The sequence below is a fragment of the Aspergillus steynii genome, assembly GCF_002849105.1.
Source record: "Aspergillus steynii IBT 23096 chromosome Unknown P170scaffold_6, whole genome shotgun sequence".
Classification (NCBI taxonomy): domain Eukaryota; kingdom Fungi; phylum Ascomycota; class Eurotiomycetes; order Eurotiales; family Aspergillaceae; genus Aspergillus; species Aspergillus steynii.
Window position 1 is genome coordinate 2,517,497 of NW_020194403.1, and position 23,682 is coordinate 2,541,178.

General features: G+C 54.9%; 10 protein-coding genes across 10 annotated transcripts; 3 read left to right on the forward strand and 7 right to left on the reverse strand.

The window, feature by feature from the left end:
* The first annotated feature begins 735 nt into the window (after positions 1-735).
* Positions 736-2,903, forward strand: P170DRAFT_438850 (cysteine hydrolase family protein). The gene is made up of 4 exons (XM_024849698.1): positions 736-1,312; positions 1,468-1,892; positions 1,948-2,079; positions 2,127-2,903. Exons 1-4 carry the CDS (start codon positions 1,206-1,208, stop codon positions 2,627-2,629), a joined length of 1,167 nt encoding a protein of 388 aa, XP_024702439.1. The 5' UTR covers positions 736-1,205; the 3' UTR covers positions 2,630-2,903.
* A 252-nt stretch (positions 2,904-3,155) lies between these two features.
* Positions 3,156-3,841, reverse strand: P170DRAFT_363072 (TRAPP subunit TRS20; the record flags this gene model as incomplete). Its single annotated transcript, XM_024844552.1, has 2 exons — positions 3,156-3,546; positions 3,651-3,841. 2 exons carry the CDS (start codon positions 3,839-3,841, stop codon positions 3,156-3,158), a joined length of 582 nt encoding a protein of 193 aa, XP_024702440.1.
* A 298-nt stretch (positions 3,842-4,139) lies between these two features.
* On the forward strand, positions 4,140-5,777 carry P170DRAFT_438851 (splicing regulator NSRP1-like domain-containing protein). The gene has a single exon (XM_024849699.1). It carries the CDS (start codon positions 4,249-4,251, stop codon positions 5,671-5,673), a length of 1,425 nt encoding a protein of 474 aa, XP_024702441.1. The 5' UTR covers positions 4,140-4,248; the 3' UTR covers positions 5,674-5,777.
* Positions 5,778-7,805, reverse strand: P170DRAFT_511785 (Zn(2+) transporter ZRT3). Its single transcript, XM_024854922.1, has 3 exons — positions 7,567-7,805; positions 7,384-7,514; positions 5,778-7,327 (listed from the first exon to the last, which is right to left on the reverse strand). The coding sequence occupies exons 1-3, from the start codon at positions 7,619-7,621 to the stop codon at positions 6,077-6,079; spliced, it is 1,437 nt and encodes a 478-aa protein (XP_024702442.1). The 5' UTR covers positions 7,622-7,805; the 3' UTR covers positions 5,778-6,076.
* Positions 7,806-8,446: 641 nt separating this feature from the next.
* On the forward strand, positions 8,447-10,186 carry P170DRAFT_438854 (DNA/RNA non-specific endonuclease). The gene has a single exon (XM_024849700.1). It carries the CDS (start codon positions 8,826-8,828, stop codon positions 9,819-9,821), a length of 996 nt encoding a protein of 331 aa, XP_024702443.1. The 5' UTR covers positions 8,447-8,825; the 3' UTR covers positions 9,822-10,186.
* On the reverse strand, positions 10,054-11,337 carry P170DRAFT_478005 (putative RING finger domain protein; the record flags this gene model as incomplete). The annotated part of the gene is made up of 3 exons (XM_024853519.1): positions 10,054-10,367; positions 10,420-10,678; positions 10,762-11,337. The coding sequence occupies 3 exons, from the start codon at positions 11,335-11,337 to the stop codon at positions 10,054-10,056; spliced, it is 1,149 nt and encodes a 382-aa protein (XP_024702444.1).
* A 933-nt stretch (positions 11,338-12,270) lies between these two features.
* Positions 12,271-13,356, reverse strand: P170DRAFT_321607 (SET domain-containing protein; the record flags this gene model as incomplete). Its single annotated transcript, XM_024843315.1, has 2 exons — positions 12,271-13,118; positions 13,167-13,356. Coding segments are annotated over 2 exons (1,038 nt in total), but the record flags the coding sequence as incomplete, so codon positions are not given.
* Positions 13,357-14,380: 1,024 nt separating this feature from the next.
* Positions 14,381-16,082, reverse strand: P170DRAFT_466469 (uncharacterized protein; the record flags this gene model as incomplete). The annotated part of the gene is made up of 2 exons (XM_024852418.1): positions 14,381-15,640; positions 15,918-16,082. 2 exons carry the CDS (start codon positions 16,080-16,082, stop codon positions 14,381-14,383), a joined length of 1,425 nt encoding a protein of 474 aa, XP_024702446.1.
* Positions 16,083-17,095: 1,013 nt separating this feature from the next.
* On the reverse strand, positions 17,096-18,475 carry P170DRAFT_412787 (longevity assurance proteins LAG1/LAC1; the record flags this gene model as incomplete). Its single annotated transcript, XM_024846943.1, has 3 exons — positions 17,096-17,470; positions 17,564-18,346; positions 18,400-18,475. Coding segments are annotated over 3 exons (1,183 nt in total), but the record flags the coding sequence as incomplete, so codon positions are not given.
* A 359-nt stretch (positions 18,476-18,834) lies between these two features.
* Positions 18,835-23,596, reverse strand: P170DRAFT_235286 (Arf family guanine nucleotide exchange factor SYT1). The gene is made up of 3 exons (XM_024842917.1): positions 22,920-23,596; positions 21,632-22,843; positions 18,835-21,580 (listed from the first exon to the last, which is right to left on the reverse strand). The coding sequence occupies exons 1-3, from the start codon at positions 23,326-23,328 to the stop codon at positions 18,906-18,908; spliced, it is 4,296 nt and encodes a 1,431-aa protein (XP_024702448.1). The 5' UTR covers positions 23,329-23,596; the 3' UTR covers positions 18,835-18,905.
* Between the last annotated feature and the right edge of the window lie 86 nt (positions 23,597-23,682).

Genomic DNA, 23,682 nt, shown 5'->3' on the forward strand with positions numbered 1-23,682 from the left:
CAGGCAACCTTATCCGAAGACAGGGTTGAAAGCGAGAGCCGGAGATTCCCCGAATTGAGAACTATCCACCGGGGATAGTCTCGAAGCAACCGTGCGTGAACAGGTGGTGGTCGTGGTGGAGGGGGGCGCTTCCCCAGGGGAGGCGGTGTCGCAGATAAGTCGATTGCGACGGGCTTGTGGACTTGAACCAAGGAGAACGAACCCAGGGACAAGAAAGGAAACGAAAAAGGGGAAAATGACAGAGCCACGGACCTGAAAGACGGCCGGTACTCTTTGCGATTTTGACTTACCTGGAGAGAGAACCAAACAGTCCCTCACAGAGGGGCCAGGATGGGTCAGTTGTTGTGGGATGTTATGGGGGGGGAGAAGAGAGAGGGAGTGATGCGATGGCGACTGGGCCGGTGATTGACCGGCGGCGTGTCCACGGGAACAAACAATCAAGCGTAAGCGTCAGGTACCTTACGGCCAACCAACGGATCCTGGCAGTTACGGTACGGGAACGAGGTGGGATCCGGACGTGGACTTGGGCATCGACGGAAGGGTGTTAGGCCCGACAAGTACCAGCCAAGTACCACTTTCCCTTACACCGTCGTCATAACAATATCCATACCGCTATGCCTGCCTGGGCTTAGCGGCACCTGACACACGGGCTCCGGGAGGCTCGTGCTCACCGCCTGCGCTGTGCGTCTTCCGAGCCGTCGTGTCTGGTAAGTGCGAATGTTTGGGGATCTCTGATCGTGGCCGGATCGCCTGTTCGTCCTGTAAGTTGATGCTTGTTTCCTTGCCCCTGTCACTGCTCTTGATTAGTCCGCCTCGGATCGCTGCATCGGAGTGTGGTTGTCCTCGTGGCTCTGCCCTCGCTCTCTGCTGTCTTCCATTCTTCCCACCCCCCCATCGTCGTTGGGGAGAGATCCGCCTTCCCCGACTCTGGGTTGGGCGTCGCTGGTCTCTCTCCTATGTCCACGCACAATGCCATCCCCGGTTCACAGCACAATAGTTTGGTTCTCGACAGTTGAGATGTCGATTGCTTCCACGCACCCAGATCTAGATCCCTCCGTGGTTTGATGATTCGAGGGCGTTTTCTAGAGCTTCTCGCCATTTTCTCTGCAACTGTCATGATGACTTGGACGGGAGTCCCCTAATGCTGATGCCCGATTTCAGACCTCTTTTGTCTTTCCCCGTGGAGATCCACTCCCTTAATCGCAATGGCCGACCCCACCGATCTGAATCTCGATGCGCCGAGCGATCTTCAGGACATCCCGGAGATGGCCATGCAGTTGATTCCCCCTCCGGAAGGGACGTATCCTGACAAGTAAGTTGCCTGGTTTTCGGTTTCTTGGCACGGCCGTGGAATCTATGCGATCCACCAAGATTGGTCTATCATCTCTAAGGCCTCCATCGAATTGTTTCTCTATTTATGGCATTTTTACATGGGTCTACTTACTTACGCTGCCGGTCACCATCAAGGTCATCTCTTCTGACGGCAGTCCAGGCGCACGGCAAAGCACATGGATACAATGTCGTCGTGAAATCGTCCAGTACCCCCACCGAAAAGAAGCCGGGCCGTACGGCAAAGGTGTGGCTTCGATGCGATCGGGGTGGGCATTATCGTCCTCGGAACGGGCTCACCGAGGAGACGAGAAAACGGCGGCGAACGTCCCGTCTGATGGACTGCCCGTTCATGCTAGTCGCAGCCGGAACTCCTGGCATTTGGACGTTGACTGTGTTGAACCCGACTCACAACCATGGCCCAGTGATTGAGAAGCCGCGGCAAGTTCCTCATCATAAGGTCCGGAAGGGCCAGATTGCCGCAGTCCCTTATGACTGGCCACACGACGCTACTTTGACGCCATACACGACTGCGTTGGTGATTGTGGACATGCAAAAGGATTGTAAGTTGCACAGCTCCATCACTGTCCTCTGAATAGCACTAAGACGCCATAACAGTCTGCTCGCCGGGTGGATACCTAGAATACCAGGGCTACGACATTTCAGCCACACAGGCACTTATCGTCAAACTTCAGCATCTTTTAGGAATTTTCCGTGCGTCCGGGTTTCCGGTCTACCACACTCGCGAGGGTAAGTCCTGTTTCTCTCACTTCTAGAACAATCTCTGATCCGATTAGGCCATCGACCCGACCTATCTACATTATCTAGCCGAGAAGCCTACCGATCACGGAACAATGCTTCCGGGCTGGGAATTGGCTCGCCTGGCCCACTCGGACGCCTTCTGATCCGCGGCGAAGTTGGCCACGACACCGTCGACGAACTATATCCGATCCCCGGGGAGCCTGTCATCGACAAGCCGGGCCGCGGCGCATTTGCGCACACCGACTTCGAACTTCTGCTCCGCAACAAAGGCATCAAGAACCTGGTCATCGTCGGCGTTACCACTGACGTATGCGTCTCGACTACGATGCGCGAGGCCAACGACCGCGGGTTCGATTGCGTTGTTCTGGACGACGGCACGACCGCCAGCGACCCCAGCCTGCACGTCAGCACGATGGACTCGGTGAAGATGGAAGGCGGAATCTTCGGCGCGGTGGCCAAAATGGAAGATGTGATCAGCGCCGTGGAGAATTTCAAATCGGTCACTGTGAAGAAGCTGGCTCCACAGATGACGGTTTAGATTGACATGATTGGAATGGGCGGAAGACTACCTTACCATGCGAGGCATGACATTTGGCCTGGTTGATTCGATTGGCCAGAATTTTCTATTCTTGTTTGATGTGCACATTCAGCGACATGAAGGAGTGATTGGAGCAGTTTTCATTATTTATTTTAGCCACGATTTATTGATTGCTTAGTCTAGATAGTTTCAAGGGCCTCGAACACGACAAGATGAATCACGAGAAATGACCCTTGATTTAATATCTAGTAGAAATGAAATGTAAATGTCCAACCCAACGCCATACGCTCAATAACAGATGCTACATATACACCCTCACGGTAACTCTCACCCATCTTCCGTCCCCTGATCCAAACCAAAACCAAGCATCAAAGCAAGGTAACCCCCCTACCTCACCAACCCCCGCCCTCAGATAGTCTGCAGAAATGTTCTCCTCAGCCTGACATCAAAAAAAATCTACAAACACCCCCCACCCCTAGACCCCTGTAGGCCGGCCCCCTAACAAACCGAAAGATAAACCAACAAACTAAAGCCACTTCCTCCCCGCCCCGACCACCCTCCCCCTGAACACCGAACTCTTAATCTCCCCCCCCTGCCGATAAAACGGACTCATGACCGTCTTGACGTAGTTCTCATACACCTCCGTCATGAACTGGCGCACGGCCTCCTCCGTCTGCGGCGACGTCGGGTTCGCAGCGATGCTGGAGGCCGAGGCGCGGGACGAGGAGCCGCCGCCGAGGGCGGACGAGGAGAATGAGGAGCCCAGCAGGGAGGAGGAGGTTCCAGGGGCGGAACCGCTGGTTGAGGAGGGGAGTTGGGGTGGTTGGTGCAGGAGGAGGAAGCGCGCGCCGGAGGGGGTCAGGAAGGCGGTTATGTAGGCGCTCGAGGGCGGGTAGGTGTCGATGTGTTTGAGGTACCTGGTTTTTGGTTGTTAGTTTGTTGGTTGGAGGTGGGGAGAGGGGGTGGTTGGACTGGGTTGGGTTTGGTTGAGGGTGCTGGGTAAGGTGAAGGGGGGACGTACATATTCCCGTTCATCCACTGCGCCTCCTCCAGGATGTCCAGACTCGAGTGGATGATGAACTGGTTCATGTACTGCGCTGTATCGGGGAAACGGAAGCGCGCGATGCCATCGCCGCCGCTCTTGGAGGTGCCGAAGGCGAGGTTGAAGAGGGGGACGTCGGTGGGGGAGAGGATGGTGAAGTAGTAGGACATTCTTTGGTTGTGTTGTGTTTCGGTTCTGTGGTAGAATTGGTGTTGTTGACGGCCTAGGTAGGACACGGGGATTGAATCCCGAAAGACAATTGGAGCTGTAGGTGGGTTGATTGCAAGGAGGAGAATGAACGTGTTGAAGTATGCAGTCTGTACTCCGGATTGTCTCCGACGGAGGATATTCGATGATCGGAGCCATTGGTTTGTTTGCGCGGTTTGCATGGACTGATGCTGCTCACGTGACTGATAAGATAACCGGCTCTCAAGTCGCATCTTCTCCGTCTCGACTCTCGACTCGAGTCGAACTCATTACATTACTTACAATCAACATATATACCTTACCCACATCCCTTCTCTCACCACTACCCGACCAATAAACCACACCATCAACCGACAGACTGCCACAGAAAATGCCACCAAAACCCTCCTACGGCCTCAGCCTCCCCAACAAGAAACCACCCGGCGGCGCCCCCGGCGGCCAAAAGCGCAAGAAAACGATCTTCGACTCCGACTCCGACGACGACACAGCTGCAGGCCAAGACGGCGACAGCGGCGCGGTAGAAATCTCCACGATTGGCGGGCTCGGCGAAGAGAAAGAGGCGCCGAAACCCGCGCCATCAGGCCTGAAAATCAAACCCAAATCGACAACGACCTCGCTGCCGCCGCCGAAACGAAAAGTGCCGTTCAACGGAGCCGGAGCCGGCGGAAAACCGAACGTGAAGCCACTGAGCAAGAAGTCGATATTCGCAGACGAGGACGACGAGGACGAACAGGGCGGGAATAATGAGGAACAGCTAGGAAGCGGACCGGGGACGGCGGGGACGTCGTACGGTCTGAACACAGCTCAGGGACCGGGACAAGGGCAGAAGAAGGATCAAGGCACGAAGGAATACACGAACCTCTCGGCCTTGCATAGCAGTCGCAAACACGCGGAAGAAGCCTCGGAGCTCGACCCCTCGATCTACTCCTACGACGCAGTGTACGAGAGCCTGCACGCGAAGCCCGAGAAAACAAAAGCCGCTGAGCAAGGATCCAGCGAGGTGCCGCGGTACATGACGAGTTTGCTGCGGAGCGCGGAGATCCGCAAGCGGGATCAGCTGCGCGCGCGGGACCGGCTGCTGGCGAAGGAGCGCGAGGCCGAGGGTGACGAGTTCGCGGACAAGGAGAAGTTCGTGACGTCGGCGTACAAGGCGCAGCAGGAGGAGCTGCGGAAGGTGGAGGAGGAGGAAGCGGAGCGGGAGAGGCAGGAGGAAGAGCGACGGAAGCAGAACGGCGGATCTGGCATGATTGGGTTCTATCGGGATGTGTTGTCGCGTGGCGAAGAGCGGCACGAGGCGGCCGTGAAAGCGGCGGAGGAGACGGCGCGCAAGGTGCAGGCGGGTGAGGTGCCTGCGGAGACGGATGACACGAGCAAGGAGAAGACGGATGCGCAGAAGGCGGCGGAGATGAATGAGCAGGGCGCGCGGATTGCGGTCAACGAGGAGGGCAATGTGGTTGATAAGCGGCAATTGCTGTCGGCCGGTCTGAACGTGGCACCAAAGCCGAAGACGCAGGGCGATGCGGCAGCAAAGGCTGCTCGTCCGGCGGCTCGACCGCGCTTCGACTCGGGCAACCAGGCTGGTGGCCGGGCTGGTCAGCGCGCGCGCCAGACGGAGATGATCGCGGCGCAACTGGAGGAGCAGGCGCGACAGGAAGAAGAGGCCGAGGCGGCCAAGCAGAAAGAAATCGCAGAGCGCAGCCGCAGCCAGAAGACCAAGACCGACGTCTCGAGTGCGCGGGAGCGATTCCTGGCGAGAAAGAAGGAACGAGAGGCCGCCAAAGGGGGCGCATCCTGATTATTTACTTCTTTCCGGGGGAGGTCGATTGCATACAAGGCGTTTGGTCTACGAGATATTTCCAATGTAACATAACTGACATATACCATGAGACGACGGCTCAGAACCGATTTCTCAAATTTAGTAGTGTATATAGACTAGTCTAAAACATGGTGTTAGCTGCCGGAACAATGTACCATGGCCATCTCTATTGACAGTGAGATATCAGTGTGATGTGTTCACATGTAATGCGGCATTTTCCCGAAAACAGTCGTGACTCGTTGGAAAAATGTAGTAATAAACTCCTCTGGATGCTACCGTTTTGTCGGATTCTATGTCGGCCTGCGAGCTATCCAACCGCGCCGAAGTGAATGAAAAGAGAGACATATCCCAATAACGCCGTGAAAGCCCATGTGGTAATAATCTATGCGGTAAGGGCGAAACTGAGGCCCATGAGACCCATTCCACCTATGGCAAATCCTATGCACATTCCCCGACGGTGGGTTAGTGCGAGACCTTCGCTGAATAATTGCAAGGCCACCGAGGTCATGACGCCGGCTGTCGCGGCAAACATGCCTCCGTACACTCCCCAGGAGGGACCAGAGCCGTCTTCCCCGGGCTCCCCGGTATGACTAGCACCCCAGATCCAGAGGGCTGCTAGAGCGGCGCCGGCCGGCTGACTGATGCCGCCGAGAAGACTCGACCAAAACATGGCCTTCGCCCGCGAATGAAGAGCAAGGTAGAGAGGCAAGGCCATTGCAAATCCTTCGCTAATGTTGTGGATGAAGAGGGCGAGAAAGACCGTCAGCCCCAGAGTGGGACTGGCATGGTTGGTGGCATAAGTGATGAAGCCCTCGGGCAATTTATGCAAGGCAATGGCCACCGACGTTTGGAGACCAATGGCCAAGAATGCATTCTGGGGCACGTGGTGATGGTGCTGGCTGCTCCCGGCAGCCTGCGACTTGACGGCGTCCTCTGCGTCTGCATCACCAGCAGAATCCTCCGGCAGCCCGGTATGCGAGGAAGAAGACGAAGGCACGCTGACCTTCTGCTTCGGTATCTGCTGTGGGACTGACAGATCGGTGGCTGGAAAAACCAATCGATCTGCATCGTGCTGCACGGGAACGGAGACGGAGCGCGGGATGGCGGGGCGGAGGCCATCTTCGCCCGGACCAACCAGGGTTTTCGAACATTCAAGGCCACAGGCCTGCGAAATTCCATAACACGGGCCATTCTCGTCGCATTGTGCCTTGACACCACCCATCAGGCGACTTACGCGCCGGACCAGTTGGCCGCGCCAAGATTCGCGGAAGACGGCTCGCTCGGCATCCTGAGGGTGAGCTAGTGGGACACCGGCCGGCGTAGATTTGTGCGACCGAGTCAACAGGGGAGTACGTTCCGTTGACGCTTCAGTCGTCTCGGGAGGGTGTGAGTGATCGTGATGGTCATGGTGGCCATGCTCGAGATCGGAAGCGGGGTGTGGCTCGTGGGAGTGGGCACAATCCACCACGTGGGAGGGAATATAATGATGAAGAAACGCGGAAAGCAATCGGATAACAATGACACCGCCGAGGAAAAGTCCAATCAAGGTGTATGCTGCGGGCGAGGGCGCTAATCCGGCACGGGTCAGGTACTTGAGGGAGGTCGGAAGCATGCTATACAGAGAGGTAAAAAGCTGGGAGGTGTTAGCAGCTTGACAGACAAACCCTAGAGGTTGAATAGGGGCGGTACCATGACGCCTGCACTGAGACCGAGCGAAGCCGACAAGAAGCCATTGTGATTGACAATCTGGAAGTTCTTGCGGTGAGAGAAATGGCGGAGAATTACATCGATACATATGACGGAGGAGCCTAGAACGCAAGCTGGAATGCCGTTAGGATGGTGGCGTTGGAACTGGCATTGAGGGTGACTTACCCACGCCGGAGACGGCGCTCATGACCCAACCGCGGAGATCGTTACTGGCGGCCATGATGGGCGAAGGGATAAGAGGTGTGGAGAGAGAGCGAGAGGACCGGGGGAGAAGCGAGGAAGATAAGAGGGACTGAAGGAAGGGAAAAGGCGGAGAAGGAGCGCCGTGAGAACCTTGGGGGAAAATCCCATGATCTCATGAGTGGATCGGCTGCGTCTGAATGGCCGCTGTTGGCGCTGGAGCGAAGGGGCTTTGTTCTGCAGGCCAGATCGGAGGGAGTCCCTGAGGATCCCATCCCGGCAGAGGCCTGGAATAGAACGCCATGAAAGCATCGGAGATGTTCTGATCGTCATTGTTCCTGTCCTGCTTTGTTCCTCGTGTTCTACAAATGCCGGTCTTCTGATTGGCCGACGGGCCACTGCAGCCCTAATCCATCAGACTGCGATACTTCCAGGTTGATAAGGTACTACCTTAAGGACAGTCATTGCACTCCAGCTGTTTCATTTATGCATGTCAAGTGAGACACCGGAGATTGAGAGACTATGGAATTTAAGTCTATCTCCTTGAAACGCGATTATTCGATGTAGTCACGTCAGCATGGTACTTATACTAAAGTCTATTCACAGAGTCAGATCGACAAGTGTACTTCTACAGAGGGTTAAATCCTTTATTTGAATGGTTTGAATGACTCTCTTGTCTTAAAAGCCTGCAGAGTTGATACCATTGAGCTCTGTAATACATGCTTCTACTCTAACGACTGTTAAACCTTACTATTCAAGCTTCAAGTAAGTCTTCGGATATCATGTGCTCGATAGCTGCCCCATCTCATTCATTGGTAGCGCAGAACGAAATTAAGCATTTGCTCATCCCGACTAGTGACTCAGATATGAGGCCTTATATTGTCCAATTGGCCAGACGGTGCAACGATGCCAAGAGCCTCGGATCATCTGAAAGGCTCAGCTGCATCGGTCATCGGAGGGAATCCACGTTACCTGCCGGGGAGACTGCCTATATATTGAGCCGATCAACTCTCATTGGATTTGCCTCTTGATTTGTCTCTTGATGTGAATCGAGAGTGTATCTCCAGGTGTAGTTGAGGTGCTGTGCCTTGTCTTATACTTCAAGTGGAGCGCAGATCGGGCCCTGATCACCTGATTGGACAAGCCTCACTGTCTCTGTTTGGCGATTCTCTCTTTTCTTCTTGTCCTCCACCTCCACCTCATCTCCCTCCCTCCATCCCATATCTTTATCGCCATTCTTAGTCATGTCCAAGGCCACCTTCGCCGCCATCGCTGCGGCCAGTGCGGCCACCGGGGCTGGCTTGACTGCCCTGGTCTATTCCGCTCGACCCCAACCTCCCCATCCTCCACAGCAACAGCAGCAACTTCCTCCGCCGACTCCCTTAACCTCCACGAAAACTCCCGCCTCTCAACCCGCGCCGCCTTCGCTCGCACCGAAACCCGCCGCCGGCTCCCCTGTCGACCCGTCCGGAATCTACCAATATGGCTTCCCCGGCCCGATAGCCGACACTCTCACATCACTCCCCTTGGCCGGCGCCTACGATCGTCGCACGCGCAACCCTTCCTGGGTCGCCGAACACATCACCCCCGCGTCGCTTGCCCTCAAGAATGCCGACCGCAAGAACAGCACCTTCTACGAAGACACCACCATCCCGGCCGCCTTCCGCGCCAAGCTGTCCGACTACTTCCGCTCCGGCTATGACCGCGGACACCAGGTGCCCGCTGCCGATGCCAAATGGTCGCAGGGCGCGATGGACGCGACGTTCGCTCTGACCAACATGTGCCCCCAGGTTGGTGAGGGGTTCAACCGCGATTACTGGGCTCACTTCGAGGACTTCTGCCGCAACCTGGCGAAGAAGTACCCGTCCGTGCGCGTCGTGACCGGTCCTCTGTATCTGCCCCAGCGTGAGGCCGACGGCAAATGGCGCGTCTCCTACGAGGTCATCGGCACTCCCCCTAGCGTGGCCGTGCCGACGCATTTCTACAAGGTGATCTACGCGGAGGAGGGACCGGCTTCCGCGGCTGGCAAGGTGGCGCTGGGTGCGTTCGTCCTGCCCAATGCTCGTATCTCGAATGAGAAGCGATTGGCTGAGTTCGAGGTGCCATTGGAGGCGGTCGAGCGTGCCAGTGGACTGGAGTTTGCCGCCAAGTTGGAGCCCACCCGCCGGAAGAAGCTGTGCCAGGAGGTTAAGTGCGAGGTGACTGTGCGGGAGTTTAACAACGCTTCCAAGCGGAACTAAACTGAGAGGGTTGGACTTGGAGATGAGGGAAGGATGGGATCCTCAGAATACATAAGAACGGCGGGCCTTGGTTTAACCGCCTAGTTCTGTTCAGTTTATATCAGACTGTCGCGGCGTTTGTAGCTCGCATGCGTCAGACCTTGTACCTATACATACCTGTTTCTATAGACCGGTGCTCCTTTTGGTATCCTTATTATACATACACCTACCATAAAATATTCGAGCTTGACCATCAACATTGGAACGCAACTCCCTTCTTGGTTGCAACATTCCCTCCACGTCCAGCAAACCCCGTTCCCTCTGAACTCACCTCCACCAAACCAGGCCGAATGCCTTCCTTATCTTTCTTCTTTTTCTTCCCGGACTCGTCTTTCCCTTTCGAATCTGGCGTGACATCCGTTTCGCAGACGTAGCACAGAATCCGCCCGTGAAGCGCAGCAGTCTGCTCCTGCTCTTCCTTCGTAGCATGAGGATCCGGTGCATCGTGAGGTGTCATGAATTTCGTGACACATGGCTGACAAATAATATGACCGCAGGGTTTCGTTACTGTCAAATGTCAGTGACACGTCCCATCCTGCCGAGTAGAGATAGAACATACACATCGCCCTCAATCCATTCGTGAGCGTCTTCTTGCAGCTCGGACACACACGGGCTAACGTGCCATCGTCCGTTTTCTCCTCCGTAAAGTGCACGTCGACCAGCGACTTGAGCGAATAAGCGTGGCGGTTGGAGTCCGTCGACGCGGGACAGATCGGGGTCATTTTGACGGCCTTGTTGGCGGCGATTTCATTCGCATCCGTCGTCGGCGTTAACGAGGGGACCCAGAAGGAGGGGAGGGCCGATTTGCTCGATTCCGACTGTATAAGTAGGTAGTCCGTTAGCGAAACCCATCCAATCCCGACCAGCCTCTGGATAGGGCTGAAACCACAAAGTCACTAACCTTCTCCCTCTTCAACTCCTCCTTCAACCTCTCCTGCTCCTCCCTCGCAACCCTCGCCATCTCCTTCTCATCCAACTCAAACACCTTCTTCCTCTTCCCATCCACCTCGACCTCGCGCGCCTTAAACGCCGCAACCGCCTCCGCCTCCTCGGCCTTCCTCTTCCTCCCCGGCCCAGCCGTCGTCCCCTCTTTATCCGGGCCCTTCTTCCCTCCCTCCAGCCCCATACTCACAAGCTCAAAGTCACGCAGATCCCGCTCTCTCGCCTCCTCAAGCGTGCGCTCCTCGTCCTCCGCTAGACGCTTCTTCGCGTCGTCGCGCTGCTTCTCGAGACGCTTGATCTCCTGCCGCTGCGCGAGGAGGTCGTTGATGGCGCATTCGCGACAGAAGAGGTCGCCGTTGGTGGCGCACGCGACGACGGGCGCGCGCGCGGGGTGCAGACAGAGTCGGCACGAGGCGAACGGGAGAAACGAGTCGCGGCCGATGACGCCGCGTTGCGTGCCCCATGAGGCGCGCAGGAGGCCGCGCTCGTAGGACGTGAAGTGTGGGAGGGAGGTGTTGCGTTTTGAGTGGGCCATCTTGTTATCTGGATGTGCTGGTGGTGGTGTTGGGTTGTGATGTTGAGTTAGGATGGGGAGGGTTGGTGGGGCATGAGGATTAAGGGGATGTTATTTGAGAGGATTAGAGAGTGGAGGGAGGAGTTGAGAATATGAATTGCATTGATTGAGTTAAGAATGAGATAGATGGATTCGGTGGAGAAAATCCGAGGCATGACATAATCACCGCCTCGTCTTGGTTGTTCAATTTGGATACTTCATCTACTTACTCAGGAAACAGAAACAGAAACAGAAACAGAAACAGAAGACAGCAACACATGGAAAACAGAAAGGCGAAAACATGAAAATAATGGATATTTGCTCAAGAACAGCAGAAGGAGCATAGACTGAAGCTTGTGAAGTTGAAACGAGGCACACTCCACCATGTGATCTGTTGGCAGGCAATCAATTGCCTTTGGCTGGACCCTTTCCTTTATTCTTCTTCTTGCTCTTCTTCTTCGTCTTCTCCTTCAGTGGCACTACGGTCGACACTGAACCTGTGTCAGATACTTCAGCCTCCATGCTCGAACTGCCCTCCCCTTTCCAGCTCGGCTCAATTTCACTCGGTGGTGCAGGCGAGTCATGGTGTTCTTTCTCAAACCGATTCCACAGCTTCTTGATCTCCTCATTAAACCCCTGGCTGATTTCGTCAGAAACAGAGGAATCCGAAGTGGGATTGGCGCGCAATGCCTGTTCTCGTGAAGCCTGCACGGGCACCTGCAACTCGATGGCCAGCAGCCGCGACACCTCGTCCGATATCGCTTTCTGCTTCATCCTGTTGATTAAATCGAAGGATCGGATATACATCTTTGACAATTCCTTCCAGTCGTGGTCCTTGCGTGTTTCGTCGAATTCGTCAGGACACACCAAGTGGGTAGCGTCTCCTACCTCCGGCCCGATTCGCGCCTTCATGGTGTCGGTGAGGCGCCGGTATTGTCCCACGCGCAGGTATTCGTTCGGCTTAGCAAGAGTCATGGCTTGGAGATCGGCCTCCTCGAACAAGTTGAGCTCTTCCCCTTGTCCTTCGGTTGACATGCCCCAGGATGAGGTTCCGAATCCCGGCATCTCTTCAAGGTTATGTCGCCAGCGCGTATATTTTCGCCGAAACAGGTCCTGGGCTGGACGCAAAGCTCGAATGCTTGCTATCGCCTTATCCAGAAAGGTGACGGCGCGTGCAATGTCTGAATGGAACCCGGCAATGATGGCTATGTGCGCCCAGGTATGCGCGATGCGGAGGGAATTGTACTCCAGCACGACGAGACGGTCCAGGAGGTCGCAGGCGGCGTAGAAGACCAACGCTGGTCGGCGCTCGAGGACATGAGGGCAATTCATCAACAGATCAACATCGTTCTGCTTCTCGTATGTCTGTTCAACGAAGGCGCTCGGCTTGGAACAATAGTGGCATGCGCAGGAGAAATTGACCCTTGCAAGACACATCATCTGCCTCTGCACAAACACGCCATGGAGCGGCAAGTAGGAAATCGTGATCTCTTCGTCCTTCTCGATATTCTTCATGGCTTTCACCACTGCACACGTCACCACCGGCTCTTCGGGCATCAGAAACTCGCCCCCGGCCGCCACCGCCGCCCTCGCACTGCCTTTATACGGATGCCTCTTGACCAGCGTCAGGGTACAGTTCGGCACGCACGAATGGTTCAGCCACGCGAGGCCCAGCCCCAGAACGCTCGCATCCTTATCATCCGACTTCGCCGTCAGATAATACTTGCTCCAGATCTTCACGCACCGACCCCCAGGCCTCTCTCCTATATTCCCTTTCCCTGCACCCGCATCGACATCAGCACCACCACCACCACCACCACCCAGCTCCAAAAACTTCTCATGCCACTCATACCCCATATCCCTAGCCAAACTGTCCAACAAAACCTCACTATCCCACGGATCCCGACAACTCTGCATATCCTCAGCGCGCACACACATGACCTGCTCACTGAACACGACACTCCCCATGGGAATAGCCTTTTTCGCAAACAGCCCCATCCCGGTATTATTCTTGCAGGGGCGCCGTTCGATATCGATCGCGAATGTAGGCACGCACACTTTTCTCGCGGTGTTGAGGATCCGCTCGAATTCTTCCTCGGGGCCGGGCGTCGTGCGCAGAGGACATTTGCATGGGCTTTTGCAGTGGAGGAACGAGGGGAGGGGGTTCTTTGAGGAGGTGGGATTCTCGAGGGGGTAGGATATGCGGCTGGTTGTGGGGAGGGAGGACATTTTGGTGGATGGGTCTTGATTCGAGGGGTTCATATGGATTGGTTCGTCTTCAGAATCGATGAAGAGAGTGAGTGATTTATCTGCTAGGTGTAGTGTCTTTCATCTAGATGTACACTTGAGCAGATGACTTTCAGCAAGGCGAAGCGATAGCCAAGTTGTCAGAAACGAGGTTAGCGATAACGACGAAACCCAGCCTGAGCAACAAGAACAGACACCCAAGTAGGCGAGTAAAAGAGCTCACATAGATATATACACACTTCCCGGTAGGAGTAGGCGGAAGATACCATTATGACTGAGGATCTGGAGAATCACAGCCTGCGCATCCCTATACAGACCGGACGTTTCCGAAAACTACGTGGGTTTCCTTCTCTGGTGACATCGCTTTAGGGGATGAGGCTTTCCTTGGTAGATCTTCCATGCTGGATTGCTATTTTTGGATGCTTATTCACTGACCGTCTGTTGAGATGGTATATGGACGTCAGGCAGAAAGCGGCGAGACCTCTGGTAGGCAGAAGCTTGTACTGCGACTGAGCTCTCTATGGAACTGGAACGGAGTATCTCAGTTCCTAGGAGAGCTAAATGATAGGCTTCTGGGTCTACTCTATCCTATAGATGAAGACAGTCTTTCAGCGAGATCACCTGAAATGAGCTAAAGGTCTAGTTCGAGTGAAGATAAGTTGATATTAACCCTCACTACCTTTCCGAGAATACCTCGTTCTCGCTTCACATTCCCATTTCCTCTGAATGCAATCTGAAAAAAGACCTATCCCAAAGTACAGATCAGAAGGCCTGAACTTCACTGTTCATGACAGAATTCCTCGGCGGGGAAGACGTCCTCCTCATCAGAGTCAACAACATGGCCAGAAACACGACCTCCAGAAACATCACCACGAGCAGAAACAACGCCTCCAGAGCCCTGACCAACAGAGCCCTGAACATGAGAACCAGAAGAAGCTTCACCCTCCCCCTCATCCAAAGTAACCCTCAACACCGACTGAATAAGCTCACTCAACCAATCCTCATCCAACTCCCCCTTCACCTCACCCTCACCCTCACCCTGACCACTCTCCGCAAAAGTAACCTTCTTCTCAGGGGCCGTGAAATCCCTAGCCATCACCGCATGCCTCCTCTTCAGAATCCCCCTCACCGGCGACTCCCCACCCGGCGCGTATCCCCGCGTATCAATCGACTCCCGGAACCCCGAGCCCTCCGCCGCGCGCCAATACGCCGCATTCAAGTCCTCAGCCCGAAAGGGGTAAGAGGTGCGTCTGGCCGAGGCCGAAGCCGAGGCCTGAGGCTGATACTGAGGTGCCAACGCAGGAGACAGGGAAGAGGTTCTATTGCGAGCGCTGGCGCTGGCGCTGACGACGCGTCGGAAGGCGGAGATGGAGGGCGACGCGGAGCCTTTGAAGCCGGGGTTGGGCGCGCCGGAGGGCGTGATGATGAGGCCTGTCTTTCGGGGGGAGCGCGTCGCTGCGTCGCGGGTGGCTGCTGCGTGCTGGGAGGTGCCGATGCCGCCTTCGTTTTGGATCAAGTGTCTGTTCTGGGGCAGGATGGCGTCGGAGGAGGTGCTTGCGTCGTAGAAGGAGAGGGAGCGGGGACGGCGGTAGATTGGGGTGCCAGGTTCTGTGTGAGAGCTAGTTGTGGATGGCTTGAGAGAAGTAGGAGCTGTGGCTGGAGCTGTAGCGGGGGGAGGAATGGTGGTAGGGATACGGACAAGAGTAGGGGAACGTGGAAGTCCCGGTCCCGGTCCTGATGCAGACACTGAGGCAGCAGCAGCAGCAGTAGTATCAGTAGCCACGACACTCGAAGACGCAGTGCCACCATCTGTCTCAGCAGAAGTCGACAGAGAAGGGAAAGGCAAAGACCCCGAAGCAGCAGAAGCGGCAGACACAGTCAGAGCAGCATCGCCACCATGCAATCCAGCAGGAGTAATAGCAGGCGACGAAGAAGGAGCAGACAGAGAGAGCAATGGTCCCGACACAGCCGCCGGCGCTGATGCTGAGATTGGAATCGACACTCGAGTTGAGAGCGACTCGATGTCAGGGATCGTGACCTGTCTAGATTCCGATGCATAATTCATAGCAGCCAAGACGCCAGCAGCCGCAGTGTGTGTGGGAGTGGCTCTATCGCCAGAGGGGGCTTGGCCAGCTAGGACTCGTTAGCTTTGGTCTCTGTCTGTGTTCCTTGTTTGATAATGCATAGTAGCAGGGCAGGCATTTGAATACAACCGCAGATAAACAGCAAACAACTCATCAGGCAGAACTGAGAAACACATAATGCATATAGAGATCATCTGCAATAAAAGAATTCACAAACACAGACAAACATACACAAATAAACAGACAGACAAGGTAGAAGGCACCAACAAAAAGAGAAGGGGATAGGGAGATGAGGAGGGATGCGAGAGCCTCACGTGATGATCCAAGACCTAACGACAACAGCACACGGCGACTCTGGCGGCCAGCCGGCTCAAACTTCCTGGGCTTATCAGTCATAGTGTTTGTTGCCTGATGACTATTACTAGTTAGTACTGACTATATCGAGATGGAAATCAACAAGAAAGAGATAGGATGGATGGGCAAGGCGAGACAGTGGGTGGATGGGTGAGAGATGGATTCATACGGGTTCAGACCAGGATCACAACAACATAACAGATCAGAAGCAAGCAGATTGAAAAGGGCCTATCGAGATTCAGCATGAGAGACAGAGCTGAAGAAACTTACCAGATTCAAAACCATAGAAGGAAAGGAGAATGGTAGGGTCTTTCTTGCGTACAAGAAGACCAGGAGAGGAGGGGTGAGAAGGCGTGAGGAGAGAAGAAGAGGAAGAAGGGGGAGGGAAACGAAAGGAAAGAATCAAAACATAACACCCAAGGAAAAGATTCACTTTTCCTTTTCAGAGCAGGCTGCGTGCAATTGGGTGAAGGGGTTTCTCGGCGTCGAGTGCCTAGTGTTGCGATTGCGGTGCCTGACGACTAAGCAGATAGATGAGTGTTTGAGTATTAGAGTGACTAGGACTGAACAATAGCGAACAGATTTAGGTAAGGCCAGAAACAATGTATTAAGATATGGATTGTTGGCTTGATGAATCTAGAATGCTTTTCTACAATGACATTGATACTCCGCTTTGGCTAGCTACATATAGTAATGACTAGAGGTTTTTATATTTTGATATAATAGTTCTAATTGGAAAATATCAATGTATTCTAAAGTGTAATGGCTAAATCTCTTTGATATCTACACCTGCCTCTCACGGACTGGTAGTATACCTGTCCTTGAAACTGAGAAACCATAAGGATCAGAAGCTCAAGTATAACCCTCCACAGATCAGTCATATACATCTGACAGTATCAAGTCTAGCCAGAAAAGCCATATCTGCCAAAGACACAGGCGCAGTAAGAAAACACATAAGCCCACATACAATCCGGATTGCCCTGTAACCAAAGAAGTCTTTGAAGGACAGCAGATAGGCAAATAGGTATATAGATGAATAATTACGATTAGCTATTAATTATTATATAAAGTATTCCCAACTCTAATAAACCCCCAATCCTTCTATATCAATCATCCTCCTCCCTATCATCCTTCACCACGCCCCCAGACACCAAGAACCCCCATGCAGTCTTCAAAATCCAAAACAGCCAAAACAGATTCAACCCCTGCAGCGCAGCCAGCAGCCCGAACGTGATGACCTGGCTGATCCTGCATTTATATTCCTGCCGGGCCCAGTGCAGACCCCACGGGCCTGCGGTCTCGAAGTCCGTGAGAATGGAGTAGAGGGCGCGCAGGTTCATCACGTGGCGGGTTTGGATCCAGACGAGGGCGAAGACGGCGAAGTAGGGGGCTTGAAGGGGGTTGTCGAGGTAGTTGAGGAGTTTGGAGGTCTGGAGGGTGGCTGTTAGTTATGGTCCTGGGTTGGAAGTTGGGGAAAAGTGGGTCGGATTTGAGCTGTCTTCGAGGGATCATCAAGAACTCACCGCAAGAAAGAAATCACTCGCATCGTGGGTCACGAATATCACTACCCCTAAATACGTGAAATGGAACCTCCAGCTCAGCGCGATCAGTCCGACCGTGACGAAATGGTGCGTCACCAACGCGCGGAAGTCCTTCCGTGGAGCCTCTAGCCCCAGCACCAGGACGAGCATTTGCTGGGCCCAGAAGCTTGCCTGGAGCAGGTAGAAGGCTTTGAAGAGAGGCGAGTGAACAAGGTGCGGATAGTGCTGGTACATGATTTCAGTGTTCAGGTGCATGTTTCCGAGAACGGAGAGTGACCAGGTTGATGGACTTTGCGAAGAGAAGGACAGAATCTCGGTGTCCATGAGAAGGTAGATGCCGAATATGCTGGAGACGAGCGTGTATAGAGCCGTGTAGAGTTGTTCGCTGAACCGGCCCTGCTTGCCGGGTGAGGCGATTCCTGCGCGTCTGGCTAGAGCGGGCAGGAGATATGAGACGAGGAATTCGCGGGCGAAGGTGAAAACGAGGGCGTAGAAGGACACGAAGAGGATGTCCGCGGGGCCTTTTGCATATTGGGCCCGACTGTTCCAGGAGAGGATCGACTCCGATTGTTCACGCGCATTGTCTGGACCTGCGTAGGAGAGGAAAAGACAGGCATGCAGGGGGTTATTGGCCGTAGGGTTGAGGAGGTAGAGGGAGAGAGCTGCAAGGCAGAGGAGGAGAGGACTGAGCCAGGTGTGTTGGAGAGAGGTTTCCTTCCATTTGCGTAGATTTGGTTGGATCAATCGGAAAGGGGAGAACTGTTGCTAATCCATGGTCTAGTTAGAAACCTCATAAGCTGCATATGGATGGATCTTACCGATAATTGAGGGTGTGGCCGCTTGGTAGCTTTAGATCTGCTCAGATCATTCGTTACAGCATGCGCTTTGGCCATATTGAATCGATCTGAAGAGAGGGATAGCTGTCCATATTGAATTCGGCCAGACGCCTCTCTTTAAGAAGGGAAGCTATAGAGTGGATCAACGCCTCAGACTAGCTTGTTCTGGGGGGAGCTTGCGAGCCTTCAACCCAACGCGGTCTAGAGGCAATCCTGCAGTCCACGATTTGGCCCCGATCTATACAGTCTACAGCTATTCGGGTGGTATTCAATAACAACTCCACATCCATTGCGCCAACAGAGTCTAGATCCATACGCTAACCAATGCAATCGTCACATTCCGTAACCCGCTATTCTAAATGAAAAAAAGGCCGCGCAATGAGACAATAACATGACAGGAGAAAAACAAGGGGTATAACGTCATAAATGAGAAAAACCCGATTTTGTTAGCGGCTGAGAAAGTAAAGTAAAGAAAAAGAAAGGGTATATCATGCATTGACTGCCTGCTCCGGTGGACTCGGGGGCATCTTTTGTGGCGTGTTCTCGTCGACAGTGTGATCCGCGTCTGCGCTGGAGTGCGGTGGCACTCGCTCTTCATTCGGGGCGCTGGCTGCCTCCCGGAAGGGTGAGACGGGGGCAAAGAGTGATGAAGCTGCACTCGTCGTCTCCGCAAGCTTGGAATCAATTCCAAGTGCGTCGTCACTTTTGGCTTTGATTTCTCCGTACAGTCGACCGGCCGCTTCCTTCGATCCGTCGGTCTCCGGCTCTTCAGCCGTCTGGAAACTCTTTCGGGTGGCCGTACTGGGACTGCGCAGAGACTGAACGTCCGTTAGATGCGTAGGCTCGGACATGATGGAGTCGGCACTACTACCGACCCCTGCTTCGCGCGCTCGCGGCTCATCAGAGGGCGTAGGCTTGCGCAATTTGAGCCGCTCCTCCGGTGGCATATTCTGCCATTCGGACCCAAACGTCACGATAGATGCCTTCTTGCCATGCACCGTGAAGCTGGCCGATTTCCGCGACAGACCCTCTCCGCCGGTGCCTCCTTCCTTGGCCCGATGATCATCTTCAAGCGCCGCCATACTGGATGCAGAGTCGCGGGATTTCTTGCTCCGGGGGTAGTTTCCATGACCACTGGAAGTATCGCGGAGGGTACGATGTAGACTGCGACGGACTCGGCCCATCCTTTCTCCTCCCGTCTGGGAAGACGATCCATCCTGCTGGTGTGCTTCTTCGTGTTTATGTTCATCACCCTCAAAACCGATGACTGAAGATGGCTTCCGGGATTGAGGAGATCCGTTGACGTCCAGCAGCCCCGTCTCGCGAAGCAGACGCTCTTCACCCTCCTCGAAGCTGTTAGGAACCGTGAGCTTAGAAGTTCGTGATCCCAGGCTGGCAACATCCAATTTACTACCAGCGCTCAGCACGGACGCCTCCCTCTCCAGCCTATTGGTCGGAGCTGGTGACCAGGACTCTGCGCGCTCTTTCGAGTTGTCCGCAGAGAGTCGTCGACCGGCGCGAGGAGCGATCTCCGACGAGGTGATGGACACCGGAACACTCGGCCGCCGAGCTTCGGTGGGCAACTGCTGCTGTGGGGGTGATTGTGGTACGGGAATCATGTGCGCGGACGCTGTCGGACTCTCCGGCACTGCCGCCACCTCTGCCTCTACCGGTGAAGCCACCAGAACCTCATCCACTGGGGAGGTCAGCTTTTCGGTTGGAGTCTTTTCGGCCAAATCCGGAGTCGATGGCACGACGTTGGTCGTGGGGATCTGTAGATGTAATGACTTCGGATCCAGCGGCGGCGGCCTCGGCTTGTCCTCGTCGAGATCTTCGCCCAGGTCCCGAACAAGGACCTCCCGGTAACATTTGGTGCGCCAGATATCCTGTCTCACCCACTTGAGTTTCGCAGCCATGCGGCCGGCCGCCATGATGACGTGTTCTCGGGCCCGCGCGTGCACGGGCGTCAGGACCTGGAGGTGTCTGGCGTTCCGCAAAAGATCATCCAGCTGCCGTTGACCACTAAACAGTTTTTCATTGGCCTCGCGAATCCTTTGTCGGATGAGATATTTCCGGGCTAGGACCACGTCTCGAGAGACGTCGGTGTCGGGATTAGGCGACGGAGGCTCTCGATCAGCCGAGAAATGGGAGTTGGCAGAGTCGGAGGAGCCTCTGCGGCTCATCCGGTTTCGCTGGGCTTCGTAGTTTGTAGCGATCATGCCCTGTGTCCGTACGCCGGTCGTCCGGAACGTCGAGGCATAATTGAGTTTGGCCAGCCAATCATTCATGTCCCCTTCGGTGTTGGCCAGGAAAACCTCCTCCAGAGCATTGTGGCGCACGAAGACAAAGGCGTGTTTGTGCTTCTTGTAGCCGGTGTCCAGCAAAGCCACCGCACTGTCCGTCGACATGATGCCGTCCGGCTTGAAGTCTGTCAGAGGGGGTCTGAACACGACCGCCCGTCGAGGTCCATCTTTATGATGAGCTTCATGCTGCGCCATCAGGGATTTGATCCACGTGACGTCCTTGAAGAAGTAGAGCTGCGACAGGGTCAGAACGGCACCCCATTCCTGCCACGGCGACCGGGCCCTCTTCTTCTTCGGGTCTTTTCGCCAGAGCAATCCAACCTTGGCCACCTTGATGTCCACCAGTCCCGGATTGGAGTCGGCCGGGTTCTCCATGCTGGCTGGCATAAAGGCATCCGGCCGTGATCGCGGAGACAAGATCTGGAGAATTCCGGACTTGGCAAAGGCGTAGTGTAGACTGCTCATGTCAGGCGGCCCTTCCGTGCCATCACAGCGGTAGGTGTCCTCCAGATTCATGACATCCTTGAGGCTGGGTCGCAGAGAGTCCAACTTTCCGTCCATGATCAGCGTGTAAGGGTCCACGGGTTCACGGGAAACGCGGGAGAGGTGGTCTGAGCTGGCCGTCTTCAACAGGGTCCGCCGAGGCTTCGAAAGATTGCGCCCATTCGGATTTCCGTCTTCGATGTGGATAAAAGGGGTGTAGGAGATATTCTCGTAGAAGCATTCCAGAATGTCTTCTGCGAGCCCTTCGCCTCGACAGTTCTTCACATAGTCCGGTTTCTGCATTTTCCGTTTGTTATTCTTGTTGAACACATCCGTATGCAGGATCAGAATAGAAAAGGCAATAAAATATGCTTGATCTGCGCGGAAAGTTAGCGACGCGTAAATTTGGAGAGAGCACATTGACTTACCGGTCGAAGCAAAGATACCCGGATTACACTCGTGATATCGATCGGCGAAGCTCTGGAGGAAACGATCGATTTGCTGCGTCTCTTTGGGAAGTTCCACCTCCATCAAGAGTTTGCGAATCGCCATATCGATGGGATCACCAAAGAAAGAGAAACTTCGCATGTACTTTCGCAACGCAGTCTTGTAAAATTCGTCGTTTGACTGGGCCAGCACCCCGGCAATCACACTCTTCGGGGCAGTTTCTTCGAGTCGAGCGAGATACGTGGCCGGCGTGTCATTTTCCTGCTTCTGGGGATAAGACGGCGCACTAGGCTTCGCCGGCGGTGTCCCAGGCCCAGCACCAGGAGATCCATTCCGAGGGAAAGGCGGCTCTGAATTCTGCCTCAGTCGCTGCGTAATATTGAAAATATCACCGAAACTCTTCCGACCGCTCGTAGAGGTGGATGTCCGTCCGGATGCGCTGAGATGAGGGGACAGGCGTCCGCCATCCTGCGCGTTGGCCAGAGAATCCAAGGTTGAAGATCTCGCTCGGGTAGCGGCTTTATTCCGGCTGGCATTGGAAGGGGTCGAGCGGAGGGAATGCGTCGAGTTGGCGGAGTTCATCCGCGGTAAGTCAGGTCGCGGCGCCGAGACGCCTACCGAGGATCGGGACGGAGAGGGGAGCGGCGAAACATGATCGGGTTCGTCGGAATTGTTGGGTTTACCCGCGGATCTATCCTGTTGGATCGCAGACTGGGATGCGGTGGGTTTAGGGGGCAAGGGGAAAAGAGGGTGGCGGTTCCGTTTCAAGCGCGGCATCCGGAATCGTTTACTAACGGACGACGCCGTCGACTCGCGGTTTAAGCCGTGATCGCCCAGACTCTGGTCGGAACGGGAGGATTCGGAAAACCGCGCGTCCGTCACCGAAGAGCGCTGGGAATCATTCGTCTGCTCGCGACTGCTGCGAATGGACGTCGTCGATAACCGCCCGGGTTCCTCGTTGTTGTTGGTCTGAGACTTCGACAGAACCGGATCTGGTCGCTGGGTCTCGGTCGAGCCATTAGAGGTATGCCGGGGCTTCTCATTCGAGTCCGGTTGTTGCTTCGGCCGTTGTGCAGGGAGTTCTTCGACGTACGGTTTCTTCGAATCGGAGAAGAGCTTAAACTTGGTCTTGGTGCGCTTGATAGGTTGGTCTACTTCATGACTCGTGGGAGCAGTGGTGATGATGGTGGGAGCTGTTTCATGCAGGGCATTTATTAGCCAGGCAACCCTTTAATATAAGCGGAGGGGACATGGATATCGGCTGCTTACGGGGTAGGGAGGGAACGGGAGGTACATCTTCCTCTCCCTGTGCATACGATTGCGAAAGCTGGGGGTCGGACGCATGACGCAGTCTCATAAAGCTGAATCGATTCCTTCGCCAGCTCGAATTATCGCCAGGGGTCAACCCTGTCCGCACTCTTGGTGTGGGGGCCGGCAGGTTATGGGAGCGACATGCGGCAAGCTGCGATCCATCGTTGTCGGGATTATCATCGGTATCGGGACCGACCAGCGACGGAGAACGAGGGGCGGATTCGGACCTTCTTGGAGCGAGATTGGAGGTCGAAAGCGTCGGACGAGGCAGCTGCTCACTATGGCGGGATAGCGATTGGGGCTCGAGTAGGGTTCGTTTCTTGTCGTTGGCGTCCGAGGTACCAATCCGTAGACCTTTCCAATGCATGACTAGGGGGTGAGAGAAGGACCGCAGAGAGAAGTTTTGTTATGTTTCCCAAGTGTAACCCATTCGACAAAGGATGCAACCGACACCGAACGATTGATCTGACGGTGTATTTTTTTTGTTTTTCCGTTTACTGCAAAGCAAATCCAGGGGGAGGGAGGGTTTTGTTCTCGCCGAGTGGGGAGAGGGGGGGAAGAGCGAGACGCGAGGTCAGGGCGATTCCCGTTCGGGACGGATTCCAGGGGGCGAGAGGATGGTCTGCAGGCGTCACCCTTAATTGGAATCAATTGGCATTGCGAACGAACTGGTGGAGGGAGGGAGGCCAGGCGCGAGCAGGCGAACGAGAGAACGGGCACC